Source organism: Choloepus didactylus, chromosome 10 (genome assembly GCF_015220235.1).
Source record: "Choloepus didactylus isolate mChoDid1 chromosome 10, mChoDid1.pri, whole genome shotgun sequence".
In the NCBI taxonomy this organism is placed as follows: Eukaryota; Metazoa; Chordata; class Mammalia; order Pilosa; family Megalonychidae; genus Choloepus; species Choloepus didactylus.
Window position 1 is genome coordinate 46,175,144 of NC_051316.1, and position 27,409 is coordinate 46,202,552.

At 40.3% G+C, this 27,409-nt stretch overlaps 1 protein-coding gene across 2 annotated transcripts in view; it reads right to left on the reverse strand.

Moving 5' to 3' along the window:
• Positions 1 to 27,409, reverse strand: part of MAMDC2 (MAM domain containing 2) — a 182,672-nt gene that overhangs the window by 72,374 nt on the left and 82,889 nt on the right. For both annotated transcript variants that reach the window (XM_037797852.1, XM_037797854.1), the window contains exons 3-5: positions 17,789 to 18,060; positions 15,856 to 15,940; positions 12,699 to 12,836 (exon numbers count right to left, since the gene is read on the reverse strand). In XM_037797852.1, coding sequence (XP_037653780.1) covers positions 12,699 to 12,836; positions 15,856 to 15,940; positions 17,789 to 18,060 — 495 coding nt within the window. The remainder of the gene's footprint in view (positions 1 to 12,698; positions 12,837 to 15,855; positions 15,941 to 17,788; positions 18,061 to 27,409) is intronic.

Sequence of the window (27,409 nt, forward strand, 5' to 3'; positions counted from 1 at the left end):
TGTAAGATGGGCTGGGCTGTTTTCATATGAAATGGTATGAGTCTGGGATTTACTTCAGAATAATCCAGTGGGAGCTGTGGAGCAGGAGCAGGAGTGGATGGGTTATAGATGAAACAAGTTTGGACATGAATTGATAAATGTCAAGGCTGGGAGATGGGAACATGGGGACTCATTGTACTACTCTAAAGACTGGAAAAGAACCATTCTTTTTTTCCTTCTTCTTTTTACTTTTAATTGAAGTAAAACATACATGCAGAAAGGTAGGTGTATGATCTGTATGATCTGAAATTCACAAACTGACTATGGCTGGGGAAAGCAGCACATTACCCCAGAATGAGTCTTCTTCGAGTTACAAGACTTCTGGCAGCACACCATCTGTTCTTAAAAGGACATGGAAGGACCCTCCTGCACCTCTTTACAACTCACACCGTGTCACCATGTACTTTTTGAGTGAAACTAAGAAGATTTTGAGTTCAAACTAGATGGCAATTTGCACCTTGTTAAAAGAACACAGGCAAATCAATGTTGCAGATAGGGTTAGAATTTAGAAGGTTGAACTTGTGACTCTGTTCCGGTTTGTTAAAGCTGCCAAAATGCAATATACCAGAAATGGATTGGCTTTTATAAAGGGGATTTGTTAGTTCACAAATTTACAGTTCTAAGGCCATAAAAATGTCCCAGTTAAGGCATCAGTAGGGCACCACCTTCTCTGAAGAAGGGCCAATGGCATCTGGGGATCCTCTGTCACGTGGGGAGGCACATAGCCAGAGTCTGCTGGGACTCTCCTGGGGTTAGCTTCTGGTGTCCATTACTTTCTCAAAAATATCCCTGGTCATTTTCTCTCTAAGTGTCTCTGGATTCTCTTCAACATGTCTCTGCCTTTTATCTTCTCAAAGAGGATGCCAGTAAACTAATTAAGACCCACCTTGAATGGACAGGGTCACATCTCTATGGAAACAATCTAATCAAAAGGTCCCACCCAACAATAGGTCTGCCCCCACAAGATTGGATTCAAGAACATAGTCTTTTATGGGGTACATAACAAATTCAAACCAGCACATATCCTTTCAGCAAGGCCTTGACGGGCTCTGGGCCCAGAAGATGACCTCCGTGAAACAGAGAAATGTCTCTCGGCAAAATAAAGGAACTGTGTGGCAGAATGGAGGGGAGCAAGGGGGCAGAGCTTTTGAACCCTCTAAATAGCCCTGTGACTTTGAGTAAGTTACTGGATTTCTCTGGGCCTCAATTTCCTGATCTTTAGAGTGAGAATCAAATTCTTCCCTCATAGAGTTGATATGAATATTAAATAAAATTATACATGTAAAGTGCTGAGCGTGCATGTGCCGGGCATGTTGTAATTACCCAATAAAATTGTATGGATAATGAAATAAAGTAATGCCATGAATGATTCTTGCACCATTGTCTGTTTTGAATAAATGGTAGCCATAATTATTAGTAATTTCATATCAATTTATTTAAGCTTCAAAGGCAGAGAAGTGCTACATATGGTAGCTTCAGTAGAATTCCTTTTCTATTTACAAGCTCAGAACAATTAGAGCTTAAGAGCTTTGTTTTTTTTTAGGTGGTTCCAGGTTAATAATAATTTGTTTAAATTCTTTTTTCGCTTGGTGAAACGGGAGTAAGGACATTAGGAAGAATATATTCATTCATCCACTAGCTCGCTCTCTGGTACGTGGTGGGCCCTCAACAAAAGGGTATTCAAAGCTTGAATAGAGTCTCAGAAAGGCCCTCACCTCAACTTGGAGGGGAAAGATGGACAGATCAAATCTCACTTTCTCCGGTGGCAAACTATTCAATCCCCTAAGGAATCTCCCTGTTTATCATTTCTTTTATCACCTCACCAAGCCATGAGGCTGTGAATGGACAGAGTACTCAGGTGCTCAGAGGGGCCAGCCAGGGCAGGTGAAGGGAAGTGAGGAGGCCAGGGAGAAAACAGAGAGTGGGTGGAAAGTGAAGGGACTGTGGGGAATTCCTTGCCAGCAGCTGAAATCTTGTCTCACCAACAATGAGAAGAAGAAATCAAGCTTCTCTCGAAAAATCAGAAAATCTGATAATGCTGGGTCCACACCCTTGTGTGGCGGCCATCAGGGGGTGGTAAGGATCCACTGCCCCTGCGCTGGGCCTTCGTTTTCCATCAGTGAGCACAGACTCTGCTCACAGCTAGCACCTAGCATCCAGCCCTGTGTGGCTGGCATTTCCCACTGGGGCTCAAAATCCAGAATTTCATGTCAAATCCATCAGTTTATCTAAATCATATGCCCCCTCCCCTCATAATTTTTACTCTGCACCAAATAAAACATATCTTTAGGCTGGATATGGCTGATGGGCTCCCACTTTAACTCTGGGGAGGGATTTTTAAAGGAAGACTCAGAATGTTAGGCTGGACAGAATCAAAGATGCTCTGATATGGAAGGAGCACCCCTCCTCCCCATTTCAAGCTTGAACACCTCTAAAGCACCATACTACTGGCCAGTCTCGACTGAACTCTCTTGTAATGAAGAACTCCTCTATAGTGCTCAACTCACTGAAAACTCAGGTCCATATCAAAGGCAGAAGTGAAGTCTTGAATGTCCTTTGAATTATGTCTTATCCAGGAAACAGAATCCAGTTCCAAGATATTCCATGGGGGGCACTGGGTGGGGAGGAGCTGTAATACTTGGCTTCCTGATTACATGCCTGACTGTTGGGGCCTTGGAGGTGGGTTGCTCAGATCTCCTTCGAGACAACCTGTTGCAGGGATTGTAGTTACCTGACAGCCTCCAGCTGCCACCCCCTTGGATCCACAACAGTGTTTGTACGAAGGCCACATCACTCTGGGCTGTGATCGAGCTGGACCATGCTGCCACCATGGACCCTTTGACACCTCCCATCACTGGCCTCCTTTCTTTCATAGGTGTCAGAGCTGTACCCTGTGCTGAAGGTTCACCTTATCCGCAGCCACATTAGGACTTTTGTGGGCTCTAGGCCCCTTCTTCCATAAAAAAAATATTAAAAATTGTTTATATTTTTTATCTGCATTGGTATAAAGAAGAATATCATCCAGGCTGGATTTATTATTATATATATTCACTTTTTCTTCTGATTTTAAAATAAATGAAAATAAAACATTTTCATGGACTCCTAAAAATGTGTTGGCTGCTAGACAATCTGCCACTATCCCTAATGGGTAAGTCAGTCCCGTTCCCATCTACTCCAGCTTTCTCCTCCTTTATTCTTCACAGCTGCTTCCCCCAAGAAACCTCTTTCCCACCTTATTGCACCTTAGTTTCTGCCTCTTGGAGGACCCAAACTGACTCAGTCACAAAGAGGAAAATCATTTTTCTAAAAGTGAGGAGCATCTCCAAAGCTCCTAGGAGGTGCTCAGTGAATCAGGGACACGTCACAAATCCACCTGGATCTATTCGCTTTACTTCCTGGGTGCACGATAACTATACTGACCTAGAGAAATTCCTCACATCTTGCCCCATTGTAAATCCAGTTTCCTTACAGCTGACAGATATCCAATAATCTTCCTTAAAGAACAGTTACCTGCTGGGCGGGCAATATTTTAATCTCTGAATTTGCAGTTAAAGTGCTTCATTAATAACTCATGCACCACACACAAGCCCATGTGAGCCACAGTCACATTTCTGATACAAAAAAACATCCAGTAAACACAATGTGATCTGCCCGAAGTGAGTCAGAGAGGCTGCTGGGAATAAGACCAGACTGCTGACACCAAGTCTCAGATGGAGTCACCAGAGGAGACCACATTCTGTTGCCCCCTTTTTCTCGCAGCATTCATTTGCTGCCAAAGCTGGGTACTGCTTATTGACATCTGAGTCATGCTATTTTTCTTGCTGGGAAACAAAAGGCAGCTCATCGTAAGTTTTTCATCTCAGTTGAAGGGGTGGGGATGATTGAGAAATCACCCTCCAGGTGTCAGCCCCAGGAGGCCAGGCTGAATGTATCACTGGGCACAAGCTGTTCTGAGAAAGAAGAGCCAATGGCTAGGTGGGTGCAGGTGACATTTTGTGCACGTTTCCAAGGGGAACAAAGAAGGTAGTCTGAAGTTCATGGGAAATTATGTCTAGTGTCTGGTATTCTGAGAATTCCCTTAGCCCAGTTCAAAAAGGTCAGCCCCTCTATTTGGCTCAAGATCCTAGAGGCTCCTGAACCTCTCTGGGAGAGGTAATTTTTGTCAAATCTTTCAAATGTGAGTAGTATGAAACTAGGTATAGGTGGACAGAATCCTATAATATAAAGACATGCGGATCCTGCAGGCCACAGAGATTTTAAAGTATTAAAAAATTAACTGGAAATGAGCGAGTCTACGATATGGGCAATGGGTTCGTCATAAGGCTAAAAACTGAGAAGTGTATTGCCAGTCCCCTAAAGTTTGTGCTCTTCTCCCATTCTCAGACTGGAAGCCAGCGTGTTATTCCCTAATTCTGGATTATACACACAGAGCTCACAGTTTCTAGGAAACAAAAATTCAAATTTAGCTGAAAGATCAAAATGCCTGGTAGTGCTGCCCAAGCTCAGGCCTCTTCTGGAGTAATGCCTGCAGTGACGGCACAGACACACCTAGTTCTGCAGAGGATCTTCCCTCCTCTCCTACAGCAGTCCTCGGCCTTATCTAGACTTTTCATCTGGAACCAGTGAGCCCTGGTAGTCAGTCATTTTCCCTTGGATTAGGAAAAGAACTTTGAAGGCAATGCCTGAACTTTTATCTTCAAACAGTCTGGCTAACCAGCACTCCCCAAAGAATGCCCTTGGTTTGGCCACAATGCCAAAAGCATCCTCTGACTCAGCTGTGATCTGGCCCCATTGCTCATATTGGTACCCCAGTTGCATTGTCTGCACCAGTGTCACTGTTTGTCCGGGTAAGCTGTCGCTCCAGTGAGGGGGAAAGCTCAGTCTGAAGAAACATCTGCTAAATGAAAATATTCAGGCATCCGCTGCCATGGTGAGGAGACAGCACCCAAAGACAGCAAGTTATCCAGCCTGATTCCCAGACCCACAAACTTGGCAGTTACCTTCAAGAATCGTAAGTTCTAAGGGTTAGGGCGCTTTTACTGTAATAGAGTCAGACTCTTGTCTTTTGATACAGCTTTCAAGAACATGCAAATGTAAATGAACATTAAGTGGGACTTCTAGTCTCTGCTGAGAACCCAACACCAAGAACAATGGGTGAGAAGTATCCCTATTTTCCAAAGAGTGGTGCTAGACCATCAATGTAGAATATGCTAAGTGGTGGCCCTAAGCCATCTCTACCAGTTTTAGGCCATCTCTCACCTCCAGCCTATGTGTAAGAGAAGGCTAGAGATGAATCAGAGACATTGGAGATGATATTTCTTCCAAGAGAGTTGTCACAGAGCTGACTTGTCACATGTTTCCTTTTGACCTCCCAAGGGAAGGGGAGGGGATTCTTCCCCTTTCTCACCTTGAGCCTAGGGAGGGATCTTAAGTGAACCCCTTGTGGAGGGGGTGGATGAGGGGAACTGCCATCTAACCTTATCCCAACCCCTGTTTGCAGAAACTCCTGGGCTCTGGGATTGCCTTGGGCCTGGAAAAGAGGGTGGTCAGAGTTTTGGGGAGAACTTGATCAGTGATAACTGGAGTTTGTACGGTACAGAGATGGCTGCCTGACTTTTCGACCGCATACATCTAAAGGCAAGAAGCTGGTTGAAAGTAAATGTGGGGGCAGAGTGGAGAGAAAAAAGACTTTGTTGCTAGTGAACTGCATTTCCAGAATCTGATGGGCCAAAGATGTTGCGTTTTCCCATAGGCTAAGTGTCAACTTAGAAGGTCGCTGGGTTAGAGTGTCCCAGAAGGACTCTTCTCAAGAGGATTGCTTGTCAGAGTGGTAATTCCAACAAAAAGGGGCTGTGTGTGTTGTGGGAAGAGGAGGAGTGTTCATGCCCAGTCAACCAGAGAATACGTCATCCTTATGTTGGTTTGGATGTATTATGTCCCCCAAAACACTATGTTCTTTAATGCAACCTTATGGGGGCAGATGTATTAGTGTTGATCAGGCTGAAATCCTCTGACTGAGTGTTTCCATGGAGATATGACTCAATCAACAGTGAGTGAAATGTTTGATTGGATTATTTCTATGGAGACATTGACCCATCCATACAGGGTGAGTCTTGATTTAATCGCCAGGGCCCTATAAAAAGCTCACAAACAGAAGGACCTCAGAGCAGCTAAGAGTGAAATTTTGGAGAGCAGCTAAGAGAGACATTTTGGAGACAGCAATTGAAAGTAGACTTTTGCTAGTCTCTGGGAGAAACTAAGAGAACACCCCCAAACGCCTAGAGAGAAACGTCCTGGGAGACAGCCATTTTGAAATGCAACCTAGGAGCAAGCAGATGCCAGCCATGTGCCTTCCCAGCAAACAGAGGTTTTCCGGATGCCATTGGCCTTCCTTTGGTGAAGGTATACTTGTGATGATGCCTTAATTTGGACATTTTCATGGCCTTCAGACTGTAACTGTGTAACCAAGTAAACCCCCTTTACAAAAGCCAATCCATTTCTGGTATTTTGCGTAATGGAGCATTAGAAAGCCAGAACAATCCCCATATGGCAATAGCGAAGTGGACTTCCCCACGGACCATGTGAGGAATGGCCGGCATTTGGCCATCTGCAGTTCAAAGGGCAGCAACTTCAGATTACACAGCACCAGTAGCATAAAACCTTTTGTGCCCTTCCCTTTCCTTTCTACTCCATCCCTCATCATCCCTCCTCCAACCTTGGAGGAGCCACAGGTAACACAGTGAGTGGAGGAAGAGGAGAAGAACAAGGTAGAAAAGCACAAACACTTCTCCCTACTGCTGCTCTATGGTCTGGTTTTGGAACAGACCTGAATTGGGTTAGACGTTGAAGAGTTTTGGCTTGACTGAACTTAATCCTTGAAAACGAAGCTGTTTGTTAAAATTCTGAAAGTGACTGGAAAGCTAGGATAAGTCATCCAAGGGCAGGGAAAGGAGCTCCAGCAGAGATTACTTAAAGGCAATGGTAAGAAAAATAATAAAGCTGCTTGCAGCATGTACCTACTGAGGGCATATGCAATGAACCAAGTGGATCAATACATGGAGCAAATGAATAGGTGCTATTAAGAAGACACTTGCGCTAAATCCAAACTAAAATGAGAAAAGAATGTCATGAGTTATAGAAAGATGATCCATCCATTTCATAGACTTTGATGGAATAAAATAATTCTGAACTTAGTTTAGGCTTTGAAACCTTCTGTAGCTCCTTCTAAGTGTCATCATAAGCAAGTTTGATTTTTAAATTCTCAACAAAGAAATGGATTGCCCTCATTATTTTTCCTGCAATTATCTTCTTTTTGCTAAGGCTTGTAGAAAACAGGAATGATCTGAGCTGTCAGTAGGTAACCTCCTGAAAGATTTTGTTTCACTTCATAAAATATTAACAAAGAAAAAAAAAACCGAATGTAATGAATCAGAATTGAGTAAGAGAAACAGGATAAAATCACATCTCCTCCAGTATTACAAAGATGTCCCACCACAATTCTTACATTTTCATCATTAGGCAAGAATCTGGGGACACAGCACACATTAAAAAATCTGGCTCACTGTTTGAGGAAAACTATTGAAAATACTCAAAAAATGAAAGAAAAATCATATCCATATCATATTTTTTTCCAATATTACATTCACTGTTCCCTTTTCTAAAGCACAAAGGCCAGAGCCTTCCTGCTGGGAAGACTTCCCCAGCTCTCTTGGGAGTTCTGAAGTTCCTTAGCAGACACACATCTTCCCTTCCCCCTGCTGTTCTTCTCTCTGGTTTTTACCTGATAGCAAAGGCATAAGCTGCTTCCAGTGTATGAATGAACATGAAATGAGTTTATAAAGAGCAAAATCTGCTGCTGGAAGACATCTGAACCATTTAATTTTTTACCCTGCCACCCAAATTGATAGCACACATGAAAAATCAATATACCCAGTAGAAGGCAAACCTGATACAAGAAAGGCAAGCTCTTTGTTTTTAAAGCATTCACTTTTTCTTTTTCAAGAGTGGACCTGGTCAAAACTGAGAATTCTATAGGTGCATAACTTTTGAAATAAAATATTTTAGAATCTTAGGAGTCAACTGTTTTTAGTCCTCTTCTATATAGAGAAAAGTCTTAAATAGGAGTCCTGGTATGAGGAGTGGGAATGAATGTGCCTCTGTGTGTGTGTGTGTGTGTGTTTATGTACTGGGTAGGAATGAGAAGGCTGTTGGCTAATGAAGGGGCTAAACATTAGTCCTAAAGGTTGAAGAGAATTTGGAGTGAAATAGAGAGAAGAGCTGGAAGAAGCCAGTGGAATGTAGGCCTCCAGCTCCTGGCTACTCACACACAGGAACATACTCTAGGATCTAGGCACTACTTCACCATTGTCATACATCCTGTATTCTCAGTTCCTCTCCAAACATCATGCCTGTATACCTTTGCTCATGCTAAAGTTATCTTCTCTTATCCATCTGGCCAAATTCCGCTCACTGTTTATGTCCCAGACTCTCCTCTAGAGTCTTCCCTGAACTCCCAAAACAAGGAAGTGTCTCACTTTTCTGTGGTTCCATATCATTTATTTCATATCTCTATCAGTTGTACATCACCGTGCATGTAAGCATTCATTTACATAGCATTTGGTATTCAGATAATTTGAGAAATGCCATAATATATAATAATGCAGAATTATATTAAAGATTCTGAGAAGTCCTGAAGTGAAGAAATCTACTTAGCTATCTTTAACTCAGGTTTCCTTGTGGTCAAATAGACAGGCTTTCTCCAGTTTATCTGACCACAGATTCTTCATATTCCTCTCTATAAATATTTTTATTCTCAAATCTGGTATTCTAGGAAACAGTATTTTAGAAAAGTTGGTTCCTGTGATCTCTTTGAGGTCAGCTGACTGTTTTGTATCACCAGGGTATGAAAAAATGCCTGACATATAAAGTACTTATTATGTGCTTGTTGAATGAATGAATGGGTGGTCTATGGATGAGTAATCAATGAAGAGGCTTCATATTCCGGTGTTCAGGTTCCGACTGACTGAAAATACAATCCTGTGGATGGCTGGCAAGGTGGTACAAAAGTTCCGGAGATTTCTTTCCTCCAACCCTAGGGTCAGCTACTTCTATAGCTCTCATTATTGACATCGGAGAACTAATCTATGCTTATGGGCAAAGCTGCCCGCCCTTGGAAAGTATTTCAGAATCATGAAGGAAGAAGAGGAAAATGGAGAGGAGGAGAAGGGATGGGAAGAGGGAATGGAAAAGGAGGAGAGAAGCAAGAGACAGCACCCTGCCAGTAAGTCTTAGTGCTCCCAGGGATGACCACACCACTGGGTCAATCTCTACCCTTCTCCTTTTCATCAAGATGTTAGAAAAATCAGGTCCTCTTTTACTCACTCCTTGGTCCCTTTAGTACTTCTCCTTTTTTTTTTTTTTTGTAATGTCAAATGCAATGTGCTTTTAAGTACTCAGAAGGGATACACTATGTTTTTGAAATAGGTCTCAATAGGCAGTAAATTTGGAGATTTTGGTGTACAGCATTAGGCAAGGAGAGAAGAGGAAAATATTAGAGATCAAAGGCATCTTAGAGGTCATTGAATACAAATTCCTCATTTTGCAAATAGGCCATTGGAGAACTGAGAAGTTAAGGGATTGCCCAAGCCAATTCAGCACTCTGATAACTGGAAGCGGAGCACAAGCACTCTGACTCCTAGCCTGGTACTCTTTCTCTACCCCTCATTGACATGCGTAAGGTCACAATGTTCTACGGTCACAGGTGAGCATGAGGAAGGACGAGGAGTGATGAGCTCTTCAAAGTATTCAGCTAACACAGTCAAATGGACCATCTGACATCAGCCCATGGGTCTGTGGCCCTGCCTAAGAAATGTGTTCTCCCCCGGCCAGCTGGTTCTTGCCATTGTTGAGGATGAAAATTGACAGGCACTGAATATGTCAGTAGTAGATCATGACATTAGCTAACCAGAGGACTTGACTTTGGAAATGAGTTTTAAATGTTTTGGGAAAAGTTGTTATAAGCCTCCCCATTCTTAATCTTCTGCCTCTGTTTGGCAGTGATAATGATATCAGCAGTTTTTGCAATTTTTAATGCTTCAGCCTTTCAAGTTCCTCTCTACTCCTTGCACTAGATTCTTAAGATATGACAGAAAAACAATCTCAAAATTAGCTGACTTCCATAGATTAAAAAAGAAAGGCATCTGGATTTTCTTTCTTGAAGGCCCAAGAGATTGATATCTGCTTTATTCACCTAAACAAAGGGCTCAAGAGGTAGAGACATTTTGTTGTTTTGAACTGTCTTTTGAAATAATTATGCAGACTCATGGTCTGATCCACTATGACTGATTGTCATTCACTCCACATATGACACTCACTGGTAGTGTGGTTCCTACAATGGCCATAAGCAGAGATGGGCTGTGTGTCTTCAGGCCAAAATATGAGATATACATATGGAAACCCCAATCTTTTGTCATTTCCCAAAGAGCTTAAACCTTACTTTTAGAAGAAAAAAGTGAAGATGTTTTGTCTTTTTACCATCTCAGTTCCCTCTGTAAGTGACCCCAGATGTATATAAAGAAATAGTGTCTGGGGCATTCTTTTCTTCCCTTGTTCCACCCCCTGTCCTCTATATGTTGAGAGTATCATCACCAGATTAATCCACTTAAATACACTGCTGCCATACTATCCCCTGCTCAAAGGCCTCCAATGGCTTCCATTGTTAAAAGAATAAAGTTAAATGATCTTTCCTGGCATTCAAGGCATTTTAGAATCTGCCCCTACATTGCTTTCTTAGCTATATTTCTCCCTATCTATACCTTGTAATTGTCACCACCGGATATTGCTTCCGCCCTCTTTTGTCTCTCCCTGTCAAAATCATACCCATACTTCAAATGCAGTTTCTTTCTTTTATCAAGTTTTCTGGGACCTCCAAGGACTAAGTGATCCATTTTTTTTCTGAATACCCAGTGCCTTTTTTGCAGGAGGGACATGGAGAGCACTCCTATAGACTTGACGCTTACTACTTTGTATTACCTTCATTTGTGGTAAAAGTCTCTTTCCCTTTCTCAAATGTTATGTTCCTTGAAGCTGGGTAAGGGCCATAGCATACTTGTTACTTTAATTTTATTTTTTGCCATTATATCTGTAACAGAGACAAATGAATGAAAATGCTAGATTAAATGTGGGATTTGTCTTAAGTAAGCCCTTAGAGATTTCAAACTTTTTATTTATTTATTTTTATTTTTACTTATGTTTACTATAAGTACTTTGTTCTAAGAAGCCTGGACATGTTGAAAAAGAGAGCAAAAAAGTAAAACAAAGGTTTCAAAGCAGAAGCTGGCCAACAGGGTCTGATCTGCAGATGTGTTTTGTTGAACCACAGTGTTTTCAGAAAATATTCACCAATTTAAACAAATTTGGGAAATTTCATCTAAAAACCCTGATTTCCAGGCTATCTTGAAAAAATAAAAAAAATCTGACCCTCTGGCATTCTTGCACAGCAACAATTAATTGGAGCTGAGTAGTTGTGGCTGTCCCCTTTGTCCTTAAGTTTGCCACAGTCCTCACCCAGTCTGCATCCCTTGCTTATACCATCTGCTGATCCCTTTGTATATTGAACATAAGACAAAGAAGGAGACAAAATAGGAGCAAAGAGAATCATAAGGTCAGGATGAAGACCATCAGATCAAAGACAAGCTGTAGGATGGGCACTTTAGAAAAAAAAATTGGAGACATGGTTAAAAATATTCAGATGAAAAGAAATTATAATGAATGAGGGAAAAAGTAAAGAACCATAAAAAGTTGTCATGTGGGTGGGCATTGTACACACTGTCGTCATCAGCAATTTATTGGGACTGGGTAAACAACCTTAGTATCCACACGACAAAGGTACAAAAGAGAAAAAGTAACTGTGTGCGGTAGAACCAAGATTGTTATCCTTGTTCTTGATGGAAAGCCAGCCACCAAAATCTACTTGCTACTCAAAAAGACCTTGAGGGAGTTATGGATTGGAATGTCTGGCAACCATGGGGAGACCCAGGCTATTACAAAGCCTATAAGAGTCCAGGTGAGAGCAATTATAACCCACAAGTAAGGAAGCGCTTGCCCTTGTCGCCCACCCTTCTATGGAGCTTTCTCCTGAAAGGCTGCTCACTGAGGACCCAAACCCTTCCTCCCCAGTTTCTCTGCAGAGAACCAGTCTACCTGGCCATGAGGAGGCGCTGCCACACCCCATATTCAGAATTAATTATCATTATCGGGTCACTTGAATGCCACTTGGGAAGTTCCTCAGGATTTATCCCTATCATTTGGTCTACTTTTAATGAAAAGTAACCTGGGATTATTCTAGCCTTGTCTTTAGGAAGAAGAAATATGAACAACAAATAGATAAGAAAGCAAAGCATAATACGGAAATGTGAAAACAGCAAGACCAAGTCTCAGGTAAAGAAAAGACTGTAACTGGGTGGCCCTCTCCTTAGTTATGGGGCTCAGTTCTGCCCTGCAGTTTGTCCCTACTCTTCCACCAGGCCTCCCAGTCCCTACTCATCTTCCTCTCTCCTCCCTTGTCTGTAGACAGAAGTCATGTAGGGGAGTATAAGGGGTGGGAGGAGATGGCTGAGATGGTTATCCTGGGAAAAGGGCTCGATTTGTCCCCAGCTCACCTAGTTCACTCTTGAAGGTGTGATCTTGAGGAAGAATGGAGTGAGAGTTCCGAACATTTCCTCCTCCAACAAACCAGTTTACATTGGGATTCCAGCGGTTCACAAAGCCACAGAGATGATTTTCTTCAAAGTCACATTCTGGCAGAAGAGAAATAAAAACATACCTCATGGAGACACATTCACATCTGGATATACCCATACTCATTGCAGAGTTTGCTCTTAGATATTCAGAAATTTTTGTGGCTTCCTTTCCTAACACCCTACCCCCCTTCTCCCGCCCCCCAGACAATACTGGGTCAAAGAAGAGGGACAAATGAAACATTCATGCCATTGTAATCTCTTTGTGAATCTGACAGTCATAAAATGGTATAGTTTCAAAGAACCAGTCAGTGCTATGCTCTTAGTTCCAAAATTTTATCTACCACTCTTTCTTTCTTTCTTGCACCTGGGAGCCCAGGTTTCCATTTTCTTCGCTCATGGTGGTAAACAAGATGCCCAGAGCTGGGGGGCATGTTTCCTAGATGCTAAACCCCCTACTTTTCTTATAAACAAGAACTCAGAATAGGCAGAGAAGGCATATTTTAGGTTCTGGATCCCTTCTGCAGCTACTGAGTGGAGAAGAGAGAAAAGATAGAGTCCCCTCACCCACATTTTGTGGCATTGACATGTTTGCGTAGATAAATTGTTCCCAGGCAATAGACTCAGTGGGAATAAGAAACTCACAAACCATGGCCTCCAATGAACCCCATAATAATACAATTAAAATACGAACTATGATTGTGCTAGTCATCTCCTACTGGCCTCTTCGGACCCACGCCACCTCTCTCCATCCTGCTCTGTCCTCCAGAGGCCAATATGTATGGACTGTGTCAATAGGCTCCCATGCCTTCTGGTTACCTGTTGACTTCGGCCCTTGAAGAGTGGGGGATGAGTGAGATTGGGGCTGTTTCTTCCCCCAGCTCCCTCCCTGCTAGCTTGCCATGGCTTGGATTTGTCCCTCTACTGAGGGCACAGCTCCTGTCAAGTAGACCTCACCATGCAGCCACTGTCTCCAAGTTTTGCAACTCCTTCTCCCTTGCCCTTTCAGACCTAAAGGTAGTAACAGTTCATGGCTCATCTCTGTTGCTAGCCCTGGATTATAGCACAATCCCTTGCTGGTTTCCTTTACCTGCCTAGGCCTTTGTAGTCTCTTTATTGAACCTTCCTCAATTTACTCAGGTGGCGGGTACCCTCTCTTTCCACTTTCCTGCCAGGAACCTGACTGATATAGTTATCAACAGGTTTTTATATTAGAAATCATGGAGATTTTTACAGAAATTTGTTTCAAATTTTTTTCTGTGCAACATCTGCTAACCAACACCCAACACTAAGTGTCAAAAACTGCCAGGTATTGAGAGGTTTCCATGTGCCAGGCACTGTTCTAAGCACTTCATATGAATTAACTTATTTAACCCTCAAAACAACCCTGTGAAGTAGGTCCTATTACTAATTTCACTTTGCAGATGAGGAAATTAGAAAAGCAAAGAGAGTGCACAGAAAGAAAGAGGGGAGGGCACAAATATACAGCTTAACACGATAAATGAATTGGCACCACTTTTGTTTTTTAAACAAACTGAAAGCCACCAACTATCTGGAGACAGACACTGAACATTTCTTGAGTGCCCATCAGGTACTCAGCACTGAACCAATCCCCTTCATACCCATTGTCTCTTTTAACCATCACAGTAGTCTAAGCATTTTATCCCTGTTTCACTGCTGACAGAGGTTGAGAGGCTCATTCAAGATGGAGCCAGTGGGTGGCATTCTGCTGGCGTGTCTGACTCCAGCCTGGGTGCCATGTGGTCTCCACGTGGCTGTTACATGAAGTGTGGTCTAGAGGGAGGCTCAAGGCAGAGCGCTGGATCTAACCTCACTATACCTTCAACAGGGGCCACTTTCTCAAATTGTTCTCTTTCACTTGCATTAAAGACATTATTGGGAAGTCAAAATAGAGAAGTGAGACTTCAGGAAATTAAAGTCTCTGTTTTGCTCACAATCATCTTGGTCTCTCCTTTCTCTTGCCCTCCACATCCATTCAGCATCTGTCAGTCAGATCTCTCATATCTACCACCTTTTGCCTAGTCCACACCAATCCCTGATTTTAGACCCCAATTTAGGCACTGAGTCTTCTCTGTAAGCTTCCTATGAGCTTTCCTACTTCCCACATGTTCTCCTAGACTCTAATCCATCTTCCAAGTGGCAGCCAAAAACACTGCTGCAGGCCTTTCCTGTGCTGTCTTAGTGCCTCTCAGCCACAAAATTCATTAAGTCCAAGCTCCACAGCCTGGGTCCAGAATCTTCTGTAACAAACTCCCTTAGCAGGCCTGATGCTCACTTCAAATACCCTATTCAGTTACATGCCTTTGCCTGAACATTCCCTGTACGTTATCACTACAGGAGTCTGCCCTCAGAGAACCCTGTCCTTCATACACTGCACCGCCACTGTACTAAATTCTACTCCTCCTGAAACTCCAGCTCAAATGCATCTCCTCTATTCAATCCTCTCTGATTTCCTCTCCTCCTTGCTGAACTGCCAGTATATGTTGTCCTTCTCTAGCAGTATTTATCTTTCATAGTAAAAGCTTCAATGGTGGACAAGTAGACGGTGAGCAGCCACAGGGCAGAGACTAAGTCCTCTCAGAAGCTGGCACATAAGAGGCACCCAACCAACACTGCTGAAGTGGACTGTAAGTGACAACTGTGATTATAAAGAAAGGGGCAGTGGTTTGCCAAGAGAAAAAAAGAGCAAAGTGAGGAAAGGAGGTAATATAATGTTTGTTTTTCTGGAAAATGTGACAGAAAGCCGAGTTTGTAGCAAACTGGAAATTATATTTATTAGAACATGTTGAGGCTAAGACAGTAATTCTGCAGTTACAATTGCTGCATCCGCTTTTCTTTCATTAAACCAGCCAATCCAGGCCAACCCTAATGAGCCTTCCTACTCTAAAGATAGACAACATATAGCATTCAAGTGAACTTGGCAAGGAATTAAAACTTGTATGCATTATGCAGTGTACACTACAAACTACTTTGTCTCTAGGACTGGTTCAGTTTCCTCTGGCAACAGATTTTAGTGAAAGATTCACATTCTGACGCAATGAAAGTGAAACCCACTTACCAATACAGTAGCCAGTTGTCATCTTGATTTCAAAGAGTGCGATGCTGGCTGTGTTTCCCTGCCCTAGTACACCTTCTATTAAAATCTGCAGAACACATGGGGAAAAAGGGGGTTAGACTTCAAAGCATCATGTTTCCAATATAAAAGGTACTTAGAAAAATTTTAACTATAAGCTTTGTATCAATGAACTTGATAACTCAATTGGGGCAGTTACATAAGTAAATATGTTCTTAGAAAATATACATGGAAGTATTAAGTGTTCAAGGAATGAAGTGTACAACCTACTCTCAAATGTTTAGAATATAGATAGCTAAATAGATGCCTGGATTGACAGGTAGGTGGATGGATGGATAGAAAGATATGATATGGCAAATGTTGCAAAATGATAAAATTGGTGGATCTGGATATCTGATTAGGGGTTATGTTTCAGTTTTTTGTATGGGTTTTGTATTATTTTTGCAACTGTCCTGTAAGTTTGAAATTATATCAAAATAAAAGTTTAAAAAAAAAACACCATGTTTCTTTGGTTTAGCATTTTAGCTACTGTGAGGAGCTAGTCAGCAATTCAAGACAAAACAAGATTGTTAGTCTCAGCCAATTGCTTTGGATACTAATGTGTGTGTGTATGTGTAAATAAACACATACTGATATACTCAGAACTTGGAGGTAAGCAAGCCATTCGCTTACCAGAAGCTCAGAGTAAGCTGTCTTTGATTTTGATTCTACCTCCTTCTCCAGCGCTCATGGTAGCGCTACCTGGCTGTCGATGGAGAGGAGAGCTTGTGTCCCTGAGGAACCAGCTTTGAATGGTCAGGAACTGAGGCAGAAGCCACAGCAGAAAAAATTCCTTGGAGGAGGAGGTGGGGAGCACAATCTAAACTGGTGGTGGGAGATCTCCGTACAAGATAGTGGCAGCTCATCATCTACTTCTAGTTTTCATATGGATGAGAATTTGAAAAACTTACATGAAGCACAGATAGAAGCATCACAATTTATGTGGCTGATTTCAAGTACTGCTATGGTTCATATTTAGTCCTGTTTCTCAGAGTAAGTGTTTTCTTTTGTGATTTTAGCCCAATATTTTGCAACTATTTTGGCAGAGTTATGGTGTGATATTCTGTTGGGGGGACATTGTGAAATAGGGGAACTCAGTCTCCCACTGCACCTTCCCTCAATGCATGCTGCTGCCTGTGAGGGAGGTACTCCAAGCAGACAGGGAGTACAGTACAGTGCAATATTTTAAAACTTTTCCAAGGAAAAGAGGACCAGGATAGGGAATGGAAAGGGGAAGTAGGCGTGGTGAAAGTTTTTATGAAGTCTCCATTGTGTTCTTAATAACAGAGTCTCACTGAATATCACACCACAGAGCCAAGTGGGTCTAGATCCCATCCTCCTTCCTCACCTGATCCACAGTCAACTTTGTCTTACATTCTCTACTTTCTTTTTTCCAGTACTTCTGAGGGATCAACTTCCATAATTGAAAATGAAACAGAACATGTCCTTTAAATACCCTTTTTCAAGCCATTTGCATTTTTTCCTTTTATTATATTTAATGTTTCATTCAACATTTATAGCAAGCAAACCATTGGAAAGATAATATAAACACACACCACCCACACATTATATGGACTAAAAAAAATTATAAGAGAAACACAAGTGCTCCTGGAAGCCCACTAGGAAGTCAGTTTCCATTGAAGTAGTTGGTTTAAGTTCCATTTAGATTTTTACTGAACAGATGGGAAAGAAATCCAGAAAGAGGCTCTTTTAAAGAATAAATAAATGAAATATTGATTTACAATACTAATAGTCTTCCATTTGCACCTATCACTTCCTAACACAGAAGATAACTCAAAGGCAGAAGTTTTCAAAAGATCTCAGAATAGCATAAAGCACACATCATAAATCCTGTACTGTTCTCCTAAACTCCACCTACCTTAAATTTCTTAGAACTGTTCTGTAAATCCAGGCTGGCTATGAGCCAGCTATCTGAAGGTTCCTTAGCTGACCAAAGCAAGCGATCAAAGCTTTCATCTTCAAATCTCACATAGAGGTTCAGCCGGCTGGGATCTGATGGAGACCCTGAAGACGTGGTTATCTGGTAGACCATGCGGAGGCAGCTCCATTCTTCAGCCTGTAAGTCGGAACTTAACAGCATGGCTTTCTCCCCTTGCTTGGCAAAGGAGGTGTCTACATAAATGTAATGGCCTGGAAAGAGAAAGGAACATAGGGAAGGAATCAATCTTCTATCTGCAACTCAGGAAAATACACAACTGTGGCCCAGTAAATCTAAGGGCTGAAACAGCCTGGAGGTGCATTTTTCTTAAAGCAGTTTTTTTTTTTTTTGAGATATATTCATGTACATACAATCCATCCAAAGGGTACAATCAATGGCTTTTAGTACAATCTCAGAGCTGTGCATTCATCACCACAATCAATTTTAGAACATTTTCATTACTCCAAAAAGAAAAACCCATACCCCTTAGCAGTCACCTCACAATCCCTCTATACTTTCCCAGCCCCACATAATCACTAATCTAATTCTGTCTCTATAGATTCATTTATATTTACTTTTTATATAGATGGAATCATACAATATGTAGTACTTCATGTCTGGTTTCTTTCACTTAGCATAATGTTTTTTAAAAAATTATTATTTTTTTTTATAATTAGAGAAGTTGTCAGAAAAGTTTACAGAAAGGTCATGTAAAAAAGACAACATTCCCATTTGCCCCCCTATTGTTGACACTTTGCATTAGTGTGGTACCATTGTTACAATTTATGAAAGAATATTAAAATATTACTGTTAACTATAGTACATAGTTTGCATTAGGTGTATTTTCTCCATTTACCACTCTATTATTAACACCTGGTAATAATGCCATACCTTTGTTATAATTCATGAAAGAACATTCTTATATTGGTACTATTAACCACAGTACGTCATCCACAACAGGGTTCACTGTATTATACAGTCCCATGTTTTATCTTCTAACTTTCCTTCTGGTAACACACACAACCAAAAACTTCCCTCTTTCAACCACATTAACAAACATTATTCACTATTATTGAATAGACTCACAATAATGTGTTACCATCATCACTATTCCTTTCCAAACATTTCTAATCAAGCTAGGTAGAAATTATACAAATTAAGCATCAGCTCCCCATTCTCTACCCCCATTCTATCCCCTGGTAAGCTGAATTCTAGATTCTAACTCTATGAGTTTGCTTATAATTAGTTCACATCAGTGAGATCATACATTATTTGTCCTTTCGTGTCTGGCTTATTTCACTGAATGTAATGCTTTCAAGGTTCATCCATGTTGTTGCATGCATCAGGGCTTCATTCCTTCTAAAAGCTGAATAATATTCCATCATATATATATACCACATTTTTTTTAACCATTCATCAGTTGATGGACACTTGGATTGCTTCCATCTTTCAGCAATTGTGAATAATGTCGCTGTGAACAGTGGTGTGCAAATGTCTGTTCAAGTCCCTGCTTTCAGTTCTTCTGGGTATATACCTAGTAGCAGGGGTACCAGATCATACGGCAATTCTATACTTAGCTTCCTGAGGAAATGCCAAACTGTCTTCCAGAGGGGCTGTACCATTTTACATTCCTACCAGCAGAAAGAGTGTTCTTGTTTCTCCAAATCCTCTCCAACACTTGTTGTTTTCTGTTTTTTGATAGTGGTCATTCTAGCAGGCATGAAATGATCTCTCATTGTGGGTTTGATATGCATTTCGCTAATAACTAGAGATGTCAAACAGCTTTTCACGTGTTTTTTAGCCATTTGTATTTCCTCTTCAGAAAAATGTCTATTCACGTCTTTTGCCTATTTTTAAATTGGGTTGTTAGTCTTTTTATTGTTGAGTTGTAGGACTCCTTTATATATTCTGGATATTAAATCCTTATCAGAATATGGTTTCCAAATATTTTCTCCCATTGAGTAGGTTGCCTTTTCACTTTCATGACAAAGTCCTTTGAAGCATAAAAGTTTTTAACTTTTTTAATGTTAATTAAAATTAGGTTTAATGTCCAATTTACCTATTTTTCTTTCATTGCTTGTGCTTTGGGTGTAAAGTCTAAGAAACCATTGCCTACCACAAGACCTTGAAGATGCTTCCCAACATTTTCTTCTACGAGTTTTACGGTCCTGGCTCTTATGTTTAGATCTTTGATCCATTTTGAGTTAATTTTTGTCTAAGGTGTGGGTTGGGGTTCTCTCTCACTCTTTGATATATGGATATGACATTCTTCCAGCACCATTTATTGAAGAGACTATTCTGTCCCAGTGGAGTGGCGTTGGACAATTATTAATTGGCCATAGATATGAGGGACTATTTCTGAACTCTCATTTCAATTCCATTGGTCAATATATCTATTTTATGCCAGTACTATGCTGTTTTGACCACGTAGATTTGTAACATGTTTAAAGTCAGGAAGTGTGAGTCCTCCAACTTCATTCTTCTTTTTCAAGATGGTTTTGCTATTTGGGGGCCCCTGACCCTTCCATATAAATTTGGTAATTCCATTTCTATAAAGTAGGCTGTTGGATTGTTGATTGGAATTGCATTGAATCTGTAAATCAATTTGGGTAGAAATGACATCTTAATGATATTTAGTCTTCCAATCCATGAACATGGTATGTTTTTCTATTTCTTTTGGAATTCCTTGATTTCTTTAGCAATGTTTTGTAGTTTTCTGTCTACAAATAAATGGAATTTTTTCTTGATTTCCTCCTCAGATTCCTCATTACTAGTGTACAGAAACATTACTGCTTTTGCATATTGATCCTGTATCCTGCCACTTTGCTGAACTTGTTTATTAGCTCTAGAAGCTTTGTTGTAGTTTTGTCAGGACTTTCTATATATAGGATCTTGTCATCTGCAAATAGTGAAAGTTTTACTTCTTCCTTTCCAATTGGGATGGCTTTTATTTTCTTGCCTAACTGCTTTAGCTAGAACTTCTAGCACAATGTTGAATAACAGTGGTGACAGTGGGCATTCTTGTCTTGTTCCAGATCTTAGAAGGAAAGCTTTCAGTCTCACCATTATGTTAACTGGGTTTTTCATATATGTCCTTTATCATGTTGAGGAAGTTTCCTTCTATTCTTATCTTTTGAAGTATTTTTATCAAGAAAGGATGCTGGATTTAGTCAAATGCCTTTTCTGCATCAATTGTGATGATCATGTGGTTCTTCCCCTTCAAATGTTAATGTGGTATATGACATTAGTTGATTTTCTTGTGTTGAACCAGGCTTGCATATCTGGGATAAAACCCACTTGATGATGGTGTATAATTCTTTTAATGTGCAGTTGGATTTGATTTGCAAGTATTTTGTTGAGGATTTTTGCATCTATATTCATGAAAGAGATTGTTCTGTAATTTTCTTTTCTTGCAGTATCTTTGCCTGGCTTAGGTATTAGGCTGATGTTGGCTTCATAGAATGAGTTAGGTAGCTTTCCCTCCTCTTCAATTTTTTGGTAGAGTTTGAGCAGGACTGGTGTTAATTCTTCTCAGAATGATTGGTAGAATTCATGTGTGAAGCCATCTGTTTCTGGGCTTTTCTTTGCTGGGAGGTTTTTGATGACTGATTCAATCTCTTTACTTGTAATTGGTCTGTTGAGGTCTTTCATTCCTTCCAGAGTCAGATAGGTTATTTGTGTTTTTCTAGGAAATTGTCAATTTCATCTAAGTTGACTAATTTGTTGGCATATAGTTGTTCATAGTAACCTCTTATGATCCTATTTATTTCTGTGGGGTCAGTAATAATGCTCCCCTTCTCATTTTCATTTCTGATTTATTTGTATCTCCTTTTTCTTCTTTGTCAGTCTAGCTAAAGGTTTGTCAATTTTATTGACCTTCTCAAAGAACCAAATTTTGTTTTTTTTTAATTCTATATATTTTTTTTCTATTCTCAGTTTCATTGATTTCTGCTCTAATCTATGTCAATTCATTCCTTCTGCTTGCTTTTTGGTTAGTTTGCTGCTCTTTTTCTAGTTCCTCTAGGTGTGCAGTTAGGTATTCAATTTTAGCTCTTTCTTCTTTTTAAATAGCTGTTTATGACTATAAATTTCCCTCTCAGCACTGCCTTCACTGCATCCCATATGTTTTGATATGTTGTGTTCTCATTTTCATTTTTCTTGAGACATTACCTGATGTCTCTCACAATTTCTTCTTTGACCCACTGATTGTTTAAGAGTATGTTGTTTAACTTCCATGTATTTGTGAATTTTCCAGTTCTCTGCCTGTTATTCATTTCCAGCTTCATTCCATTATGGTGTGAAAAAGTGTTTTGTAAAATTCAATCTTTTTTAATTTATTGAGGCCTGCTTTATGATCCAACATGTGGTCTATCCTGGAGAATGATCCATGAGCACTTGAGAAAAATGTACATACTGCTACTGTGGGGTGTAATGTTCTGTATATGTCTGTTTGGTCTAGTTCATTTATCATATTATTCAAGTTCTCTGTTTCCTTATTGATCCTCTGTCTAGATGTTTTATATATTCATGAGAGTGTTGTACTGAAGTCTCCATCTATTATTGTAGAGGTGTCTATTTCTCCCTTCAGATATGCCAGTGTTTGCTGCATGTATTTTGGGGTACCCTGGTTAGGTGAATAAATATTTTTGATTATTTCCTCTTGGTGGGTTGCCCCTTTTGTTAATATTTAGTGTCCTTCTTTTTCTCTTATAACAGTTTTCCATTTAAAGTCTATTTTGTTTGATATTAGTATAGCTACCCCAGCTCTTTTTTGGTTACTGTTTGCATAGAATATCTTTTTCCATGCTTTTGCTTTCAATCTATTTGTATCTTTGGGTCTAAAATGAGTCTTTTATAAACAGCACATAGATAGATCATATTTTTTAATCCATTCTGCCAATCTGTGTCTTTTGATTGGGGAGTTTAATCCATTCATATTCAATGTTATTACTGTAACTTACTTCAACATTTTATCCTTTGGTTTTCATGGTCATATCATATGTTTGTCTCTCTTTTATCCTTTTAGTTGCCATTACTGATATCTTCATCTTTTAGACTCTACTCACACAGCATCTCTCTCCTTTTTTTTTCAGCCAGTAGAACTCCCTTTAGTATTTCTTGTAGGGTAGATCTCTTGTTAATGAACTCTCCCCCATTTTCAAAGGACAGTTTTATTGGATAACGAATTCTTGGCTGGTAGTTTTTCTCTTTCAGTACCTTAAATATGTCATTCCACTGTCTTCTCGCCTCCATGGTTTCTGGTGAAAAATTGGAATTTAGACTCATTGTGGTTCCCTTGTATGTGATGAATTGCTTTTCTCTTGCTGCTTTCAGGATTATCTCTTTATCTTTGGCATTTGACATTCTGATTAGCAACTGTCTCAGAGTAGGTCTATTAGGATTTATTCAGTTTGGAGTATGTTGGTCTTCTTGGACATGCATATTTATGTCTTTCATAAGAGTTGGGTAATTTTCAGCCATTATTTCCTCAAATATTCTTTCTGTCCTTTTCCCTTCTCTTCTCCACTAGGACACATATGCATAGGTTTGTGTACTTTGTGCTGTCATCATTCAAATCCCTAAGACCCTGGTCATTTTTTTTCCATTCTTTTCTCTATCTGTTCTTCTGTCTGTAAGATTTCAATGGTCCTGTCTTCTAGTCTGCTAATTCCTTCTTCTGCCTGTTTAAATCTGCTGTTGTATGCCTCTAGTGTATTTTTAATTTTTTCTATTGTACCTTTCATTCCCATAATTTCTGTTATTTTTTTTTAAATTCATTTTTATTGAGATATATTCACATACCATGCAGTCATACAAAGCATACATTCAGTTGTTCACAGTACCATTACATGGTTGTGCGCTCATCACCAAAATTAATTTTTGAACATTTTCATTACCACACACACAAAAATAGTAAGAATAAAAATTAAAGTGAGAAAGAACAATTAAAGTAAAAAAGAACACTGGGTGCTTTTTTTTTTTTGCCCCATTTTTCTACTCATTCATCCACACACTGGACAAAGGGGAGTATGGTCCATATGGCTTTCCCAATCACATCATCACCCCTCATAAGCTACATTTTTATACAATTGTCTTCAAGATTCAAGGGTTCTGGGTTGTAGTTTGATAGTTTCAGATATTTACTGCTAGTTATTCCAATTCATTGGAACCTAAAAAGGGTCATCTGTATTGTGTGTAAGAGTGCCCACCAGAGTAACCTCTAGGCTCTTTTTGGAATCTCTCAGCCACTGAAACTTATTTCATTTCATTTCACATCCCCCTTTTGGTCAAAAAGATGTTCTCCATCCCATGATGCCAGGTCTAGTTCCTCTCTGGGAGTCATAGTCCATGTTTCCAGGGAGATTCACTCCCCTTAGTGTCAGATCCCATGTAGGGGGGGAGGGTAGTGATTTCACCTGCTAAGTTGGCTTAGCTAGAGAGAGAGGGCCACATCTGAGCAACAAAGAGGCATTCAGGAGGAGGCTCTTAGGCACAATTATAAGCAGGCCTAGCCTCTTCCTTGCAGCAACAGTCTTGCCAAGGGCAAGTCCTGTGGTAGAGGGTTCAGCCCATCAAACCACTAGCCTCCTATATCTGTGAGCACATCAGCAACCATTGAGGTGGGGAAGCCCAACACCCCTGAATTCTCCAGCAGTTCCTCAAGGGGGCTCTGCATATTTTTTTCATTTTTTTTAATGTAACTCTTTTTTTAAAAAAAAATTAACTATACATATACACATATAAACATACAGTAAAAAAACATTTCAGACAGACCATAACATAACAAGGGAGTAAGAAAAAAACTAACCTAAAATAACTACCTTACTTCCAACATGTTCCTACTCTACCCCAAGAAAATACCTAATATAGCAACATTTCTGTGAACTTGTTCCTACCATACCCATCAGAAATTATGTTATGTTTCTTTTTATACTTTCAAATTCTTCTTTATGTTCACCTAGCATCTTCTTAATATCCTTTATCTCTTTAGCCATATTATCCTTCATATGATTGAACTGATCTAGGAGAAGTGTTTGAACATCTTTGATTAGTTGTTCCAAATCTAACAACAGATTAGCTGTGTCTCCTCTGAAGTTTTAATTTGTTCTTTTGACTGGGTCACATCTTCCTCTTTCTTAATATGGCTTGTAATTTTTTGCTGATTTATAGGCATCTAATTATCTTGATGAGTTTACTATTAATTTCAGTTGCTCACTCTTCATTTTTAGGGTTTTATTATTGATTGGCTTTATGTTAAGTCTCTTCTTTGACACATGGTTCAACTTACTCTAGACCTTTAGAATTGCCTGGGTTTAACTGATTAGATTTTTTCAGCTCTTCTTCATCTGATTCTTACCCTGGATATGTGGTACAATTTTTAAGACCGCAATATTTGTGCAATTATCCCCCACCCACCTTCACCCCCCCAAACAATGCTTCCTTTCTCTATTTCTTCTCTAGGACGCTTGATCTGTTCTCTTTGTTTTGCCTCTATAGTTAGTTGTTTTTTTTTTTTTTTTTTTCCTTTTTCTTTTTAACACTCCTTTTGTTGCCTCTAGCTGCTTTTGCCTAGAGGGCAAATTCTGTAAGGAGGGTCACCCTGGAGAGGACTTTAAAAGTCAGTATTTCCTAGCAAAAAACAGGGCCAGGGACCCATGAAGCGGGTGCAGACCAGCTCCAAAGAGCTCTGGGAAGCTTTTCTGATGACTCCCTGAAACTGCCTTTCCTGGCCTGTCCAGCAGATGGTACCCTTCAGAAAACTGTTCCCCATAGACCTAAGGAAACACTGTATTTAAACCTCCACCAACTCTGCCCCTGTTGGGGATGGCATTGAAACAATGGCAGTGGTCATCCCTGCCTAGGGTGGGCTGAAATAGCAGCTCAGAGCTGGGAACCAGTAATCTGAATTCACCGGTAGAAAGCTGTGATCATTGCTCGGCCATGCACCCCCATGTTCTTGGGGAAGAGGGCTTCCATGTCTCTCTCTGTCTGCAACAGCCAGCCAGGGACCAGACCCTGAGGGAATCCACCTCAAGAGAAAGCTACTTCCAGTTCTTTATCACAGTTTCTCAGCCTCTTCCTCCCACTCTTCCCTGGATGCTGTACACTGCTCCCCTGGCCTCTGGAGTCCCAGAACAGTTGTTTCAGACAGTTCCTGCCTGCCACTGATTTGGAGAAGTAGTGAGTCCTGGAGCTCCCTACTCCACTATCTTCCCTAGAAGTTTTCTGCAGGTACATTTTGTTCAGCCTACTGACTGTTGCTTTAAAACTGAATCGCTGCCTTATAAAATTAGAGGTCTGAGTTCATCCACGTTGTCACGTTTCAGGACCTCATTCCTTCTTACTGCTGCATAGTATTCCATCATATGTATATACCACATTTTGTTTATCTACTTGTCTGTTGATGAGTTTAACCTTGAGGACATAATGCTGAGTAAAATAAGTCAGACACAAAAGGAGAAATACCATATGTTATCACTAATATGGACTCCCTGAATAATGTAAAATCAGTGTCTTAAAATGTAGAATATAGGGGACCTAGAGATAGAAGCCAGAGAGAATGATTACCTAATATGTACAGACCTGTTAACAAGGTTGAACTTAAGAGTATGGGAATGGACAGGGGTGATGATGGTTCATTAATGGGATTATAAGTATTAGTGCTGTACTGAAGGCAAACATGATAGAAAGGGATTGTTTAAAGGCATATATCCCACATATTAACACTACAAATATAAATAAGAGCTTACATAATAAACTTCTAAGGTATGACACTGGTACAAAGAGTTAACAGCAGAGTGGTATATGGGAAAAGCTACCTATTGCATACTTTGGACTATATTTAAAAGTAATACCTTACTAGTTCCACACTAATACTAGGGATAAATAATTAGGGAGTAATAAGAGCTTTGGGGTATTTTGGGTGACGATAATCGTTTAAAATTGAGAGTGATGATAACTACACAACAAAATGAAGATGGTGGAAGATATTGATTGCTTATCTTGGACAGAACATATGCTATGTGAAATCAGGAACCCCCTATTTAATAAGTCAGGCCCTCAATCTTAAGGCTTGCTCTTGTGAAACTTATGGCTGTAAAGGAGAGGCTAAGCCCACCTACAATCATGCCTAAGAGTCACTTACAGAGAACTTTCATTGCTCAGATGTGGCCTTTCTCTCTTTAAGGCCAACTCCACAAATAAATTAATTCATTACCCTCCCCCCCCACATGACTCCTAGGGGAGTGAATCTCCCTGGTAACGTGGGACATAACTCCCAGGAATGAGCCTGGTGTGAGCATCAGGGGATTGAAAATGCCTTCTTTACCAAAAGGGGGGAAAGAAAAGTAACAAAATAAGGTTTCAGTGGCTAAGAGATTTCAAATGGAGTTTAGAGGCTGTCCTGGAGGTTACTTCTACACAAACTTCAGCTAGATATTCCAAATGGTCACAGTATGCCAAGCCCAAATCAACAGTAGTCCTATTAATCCTACAGAATACCCAGGTCCCTATTGAAGACTCTATAAAAAGTTTCACTCACTAAATTTTTTTCTCAGAAAC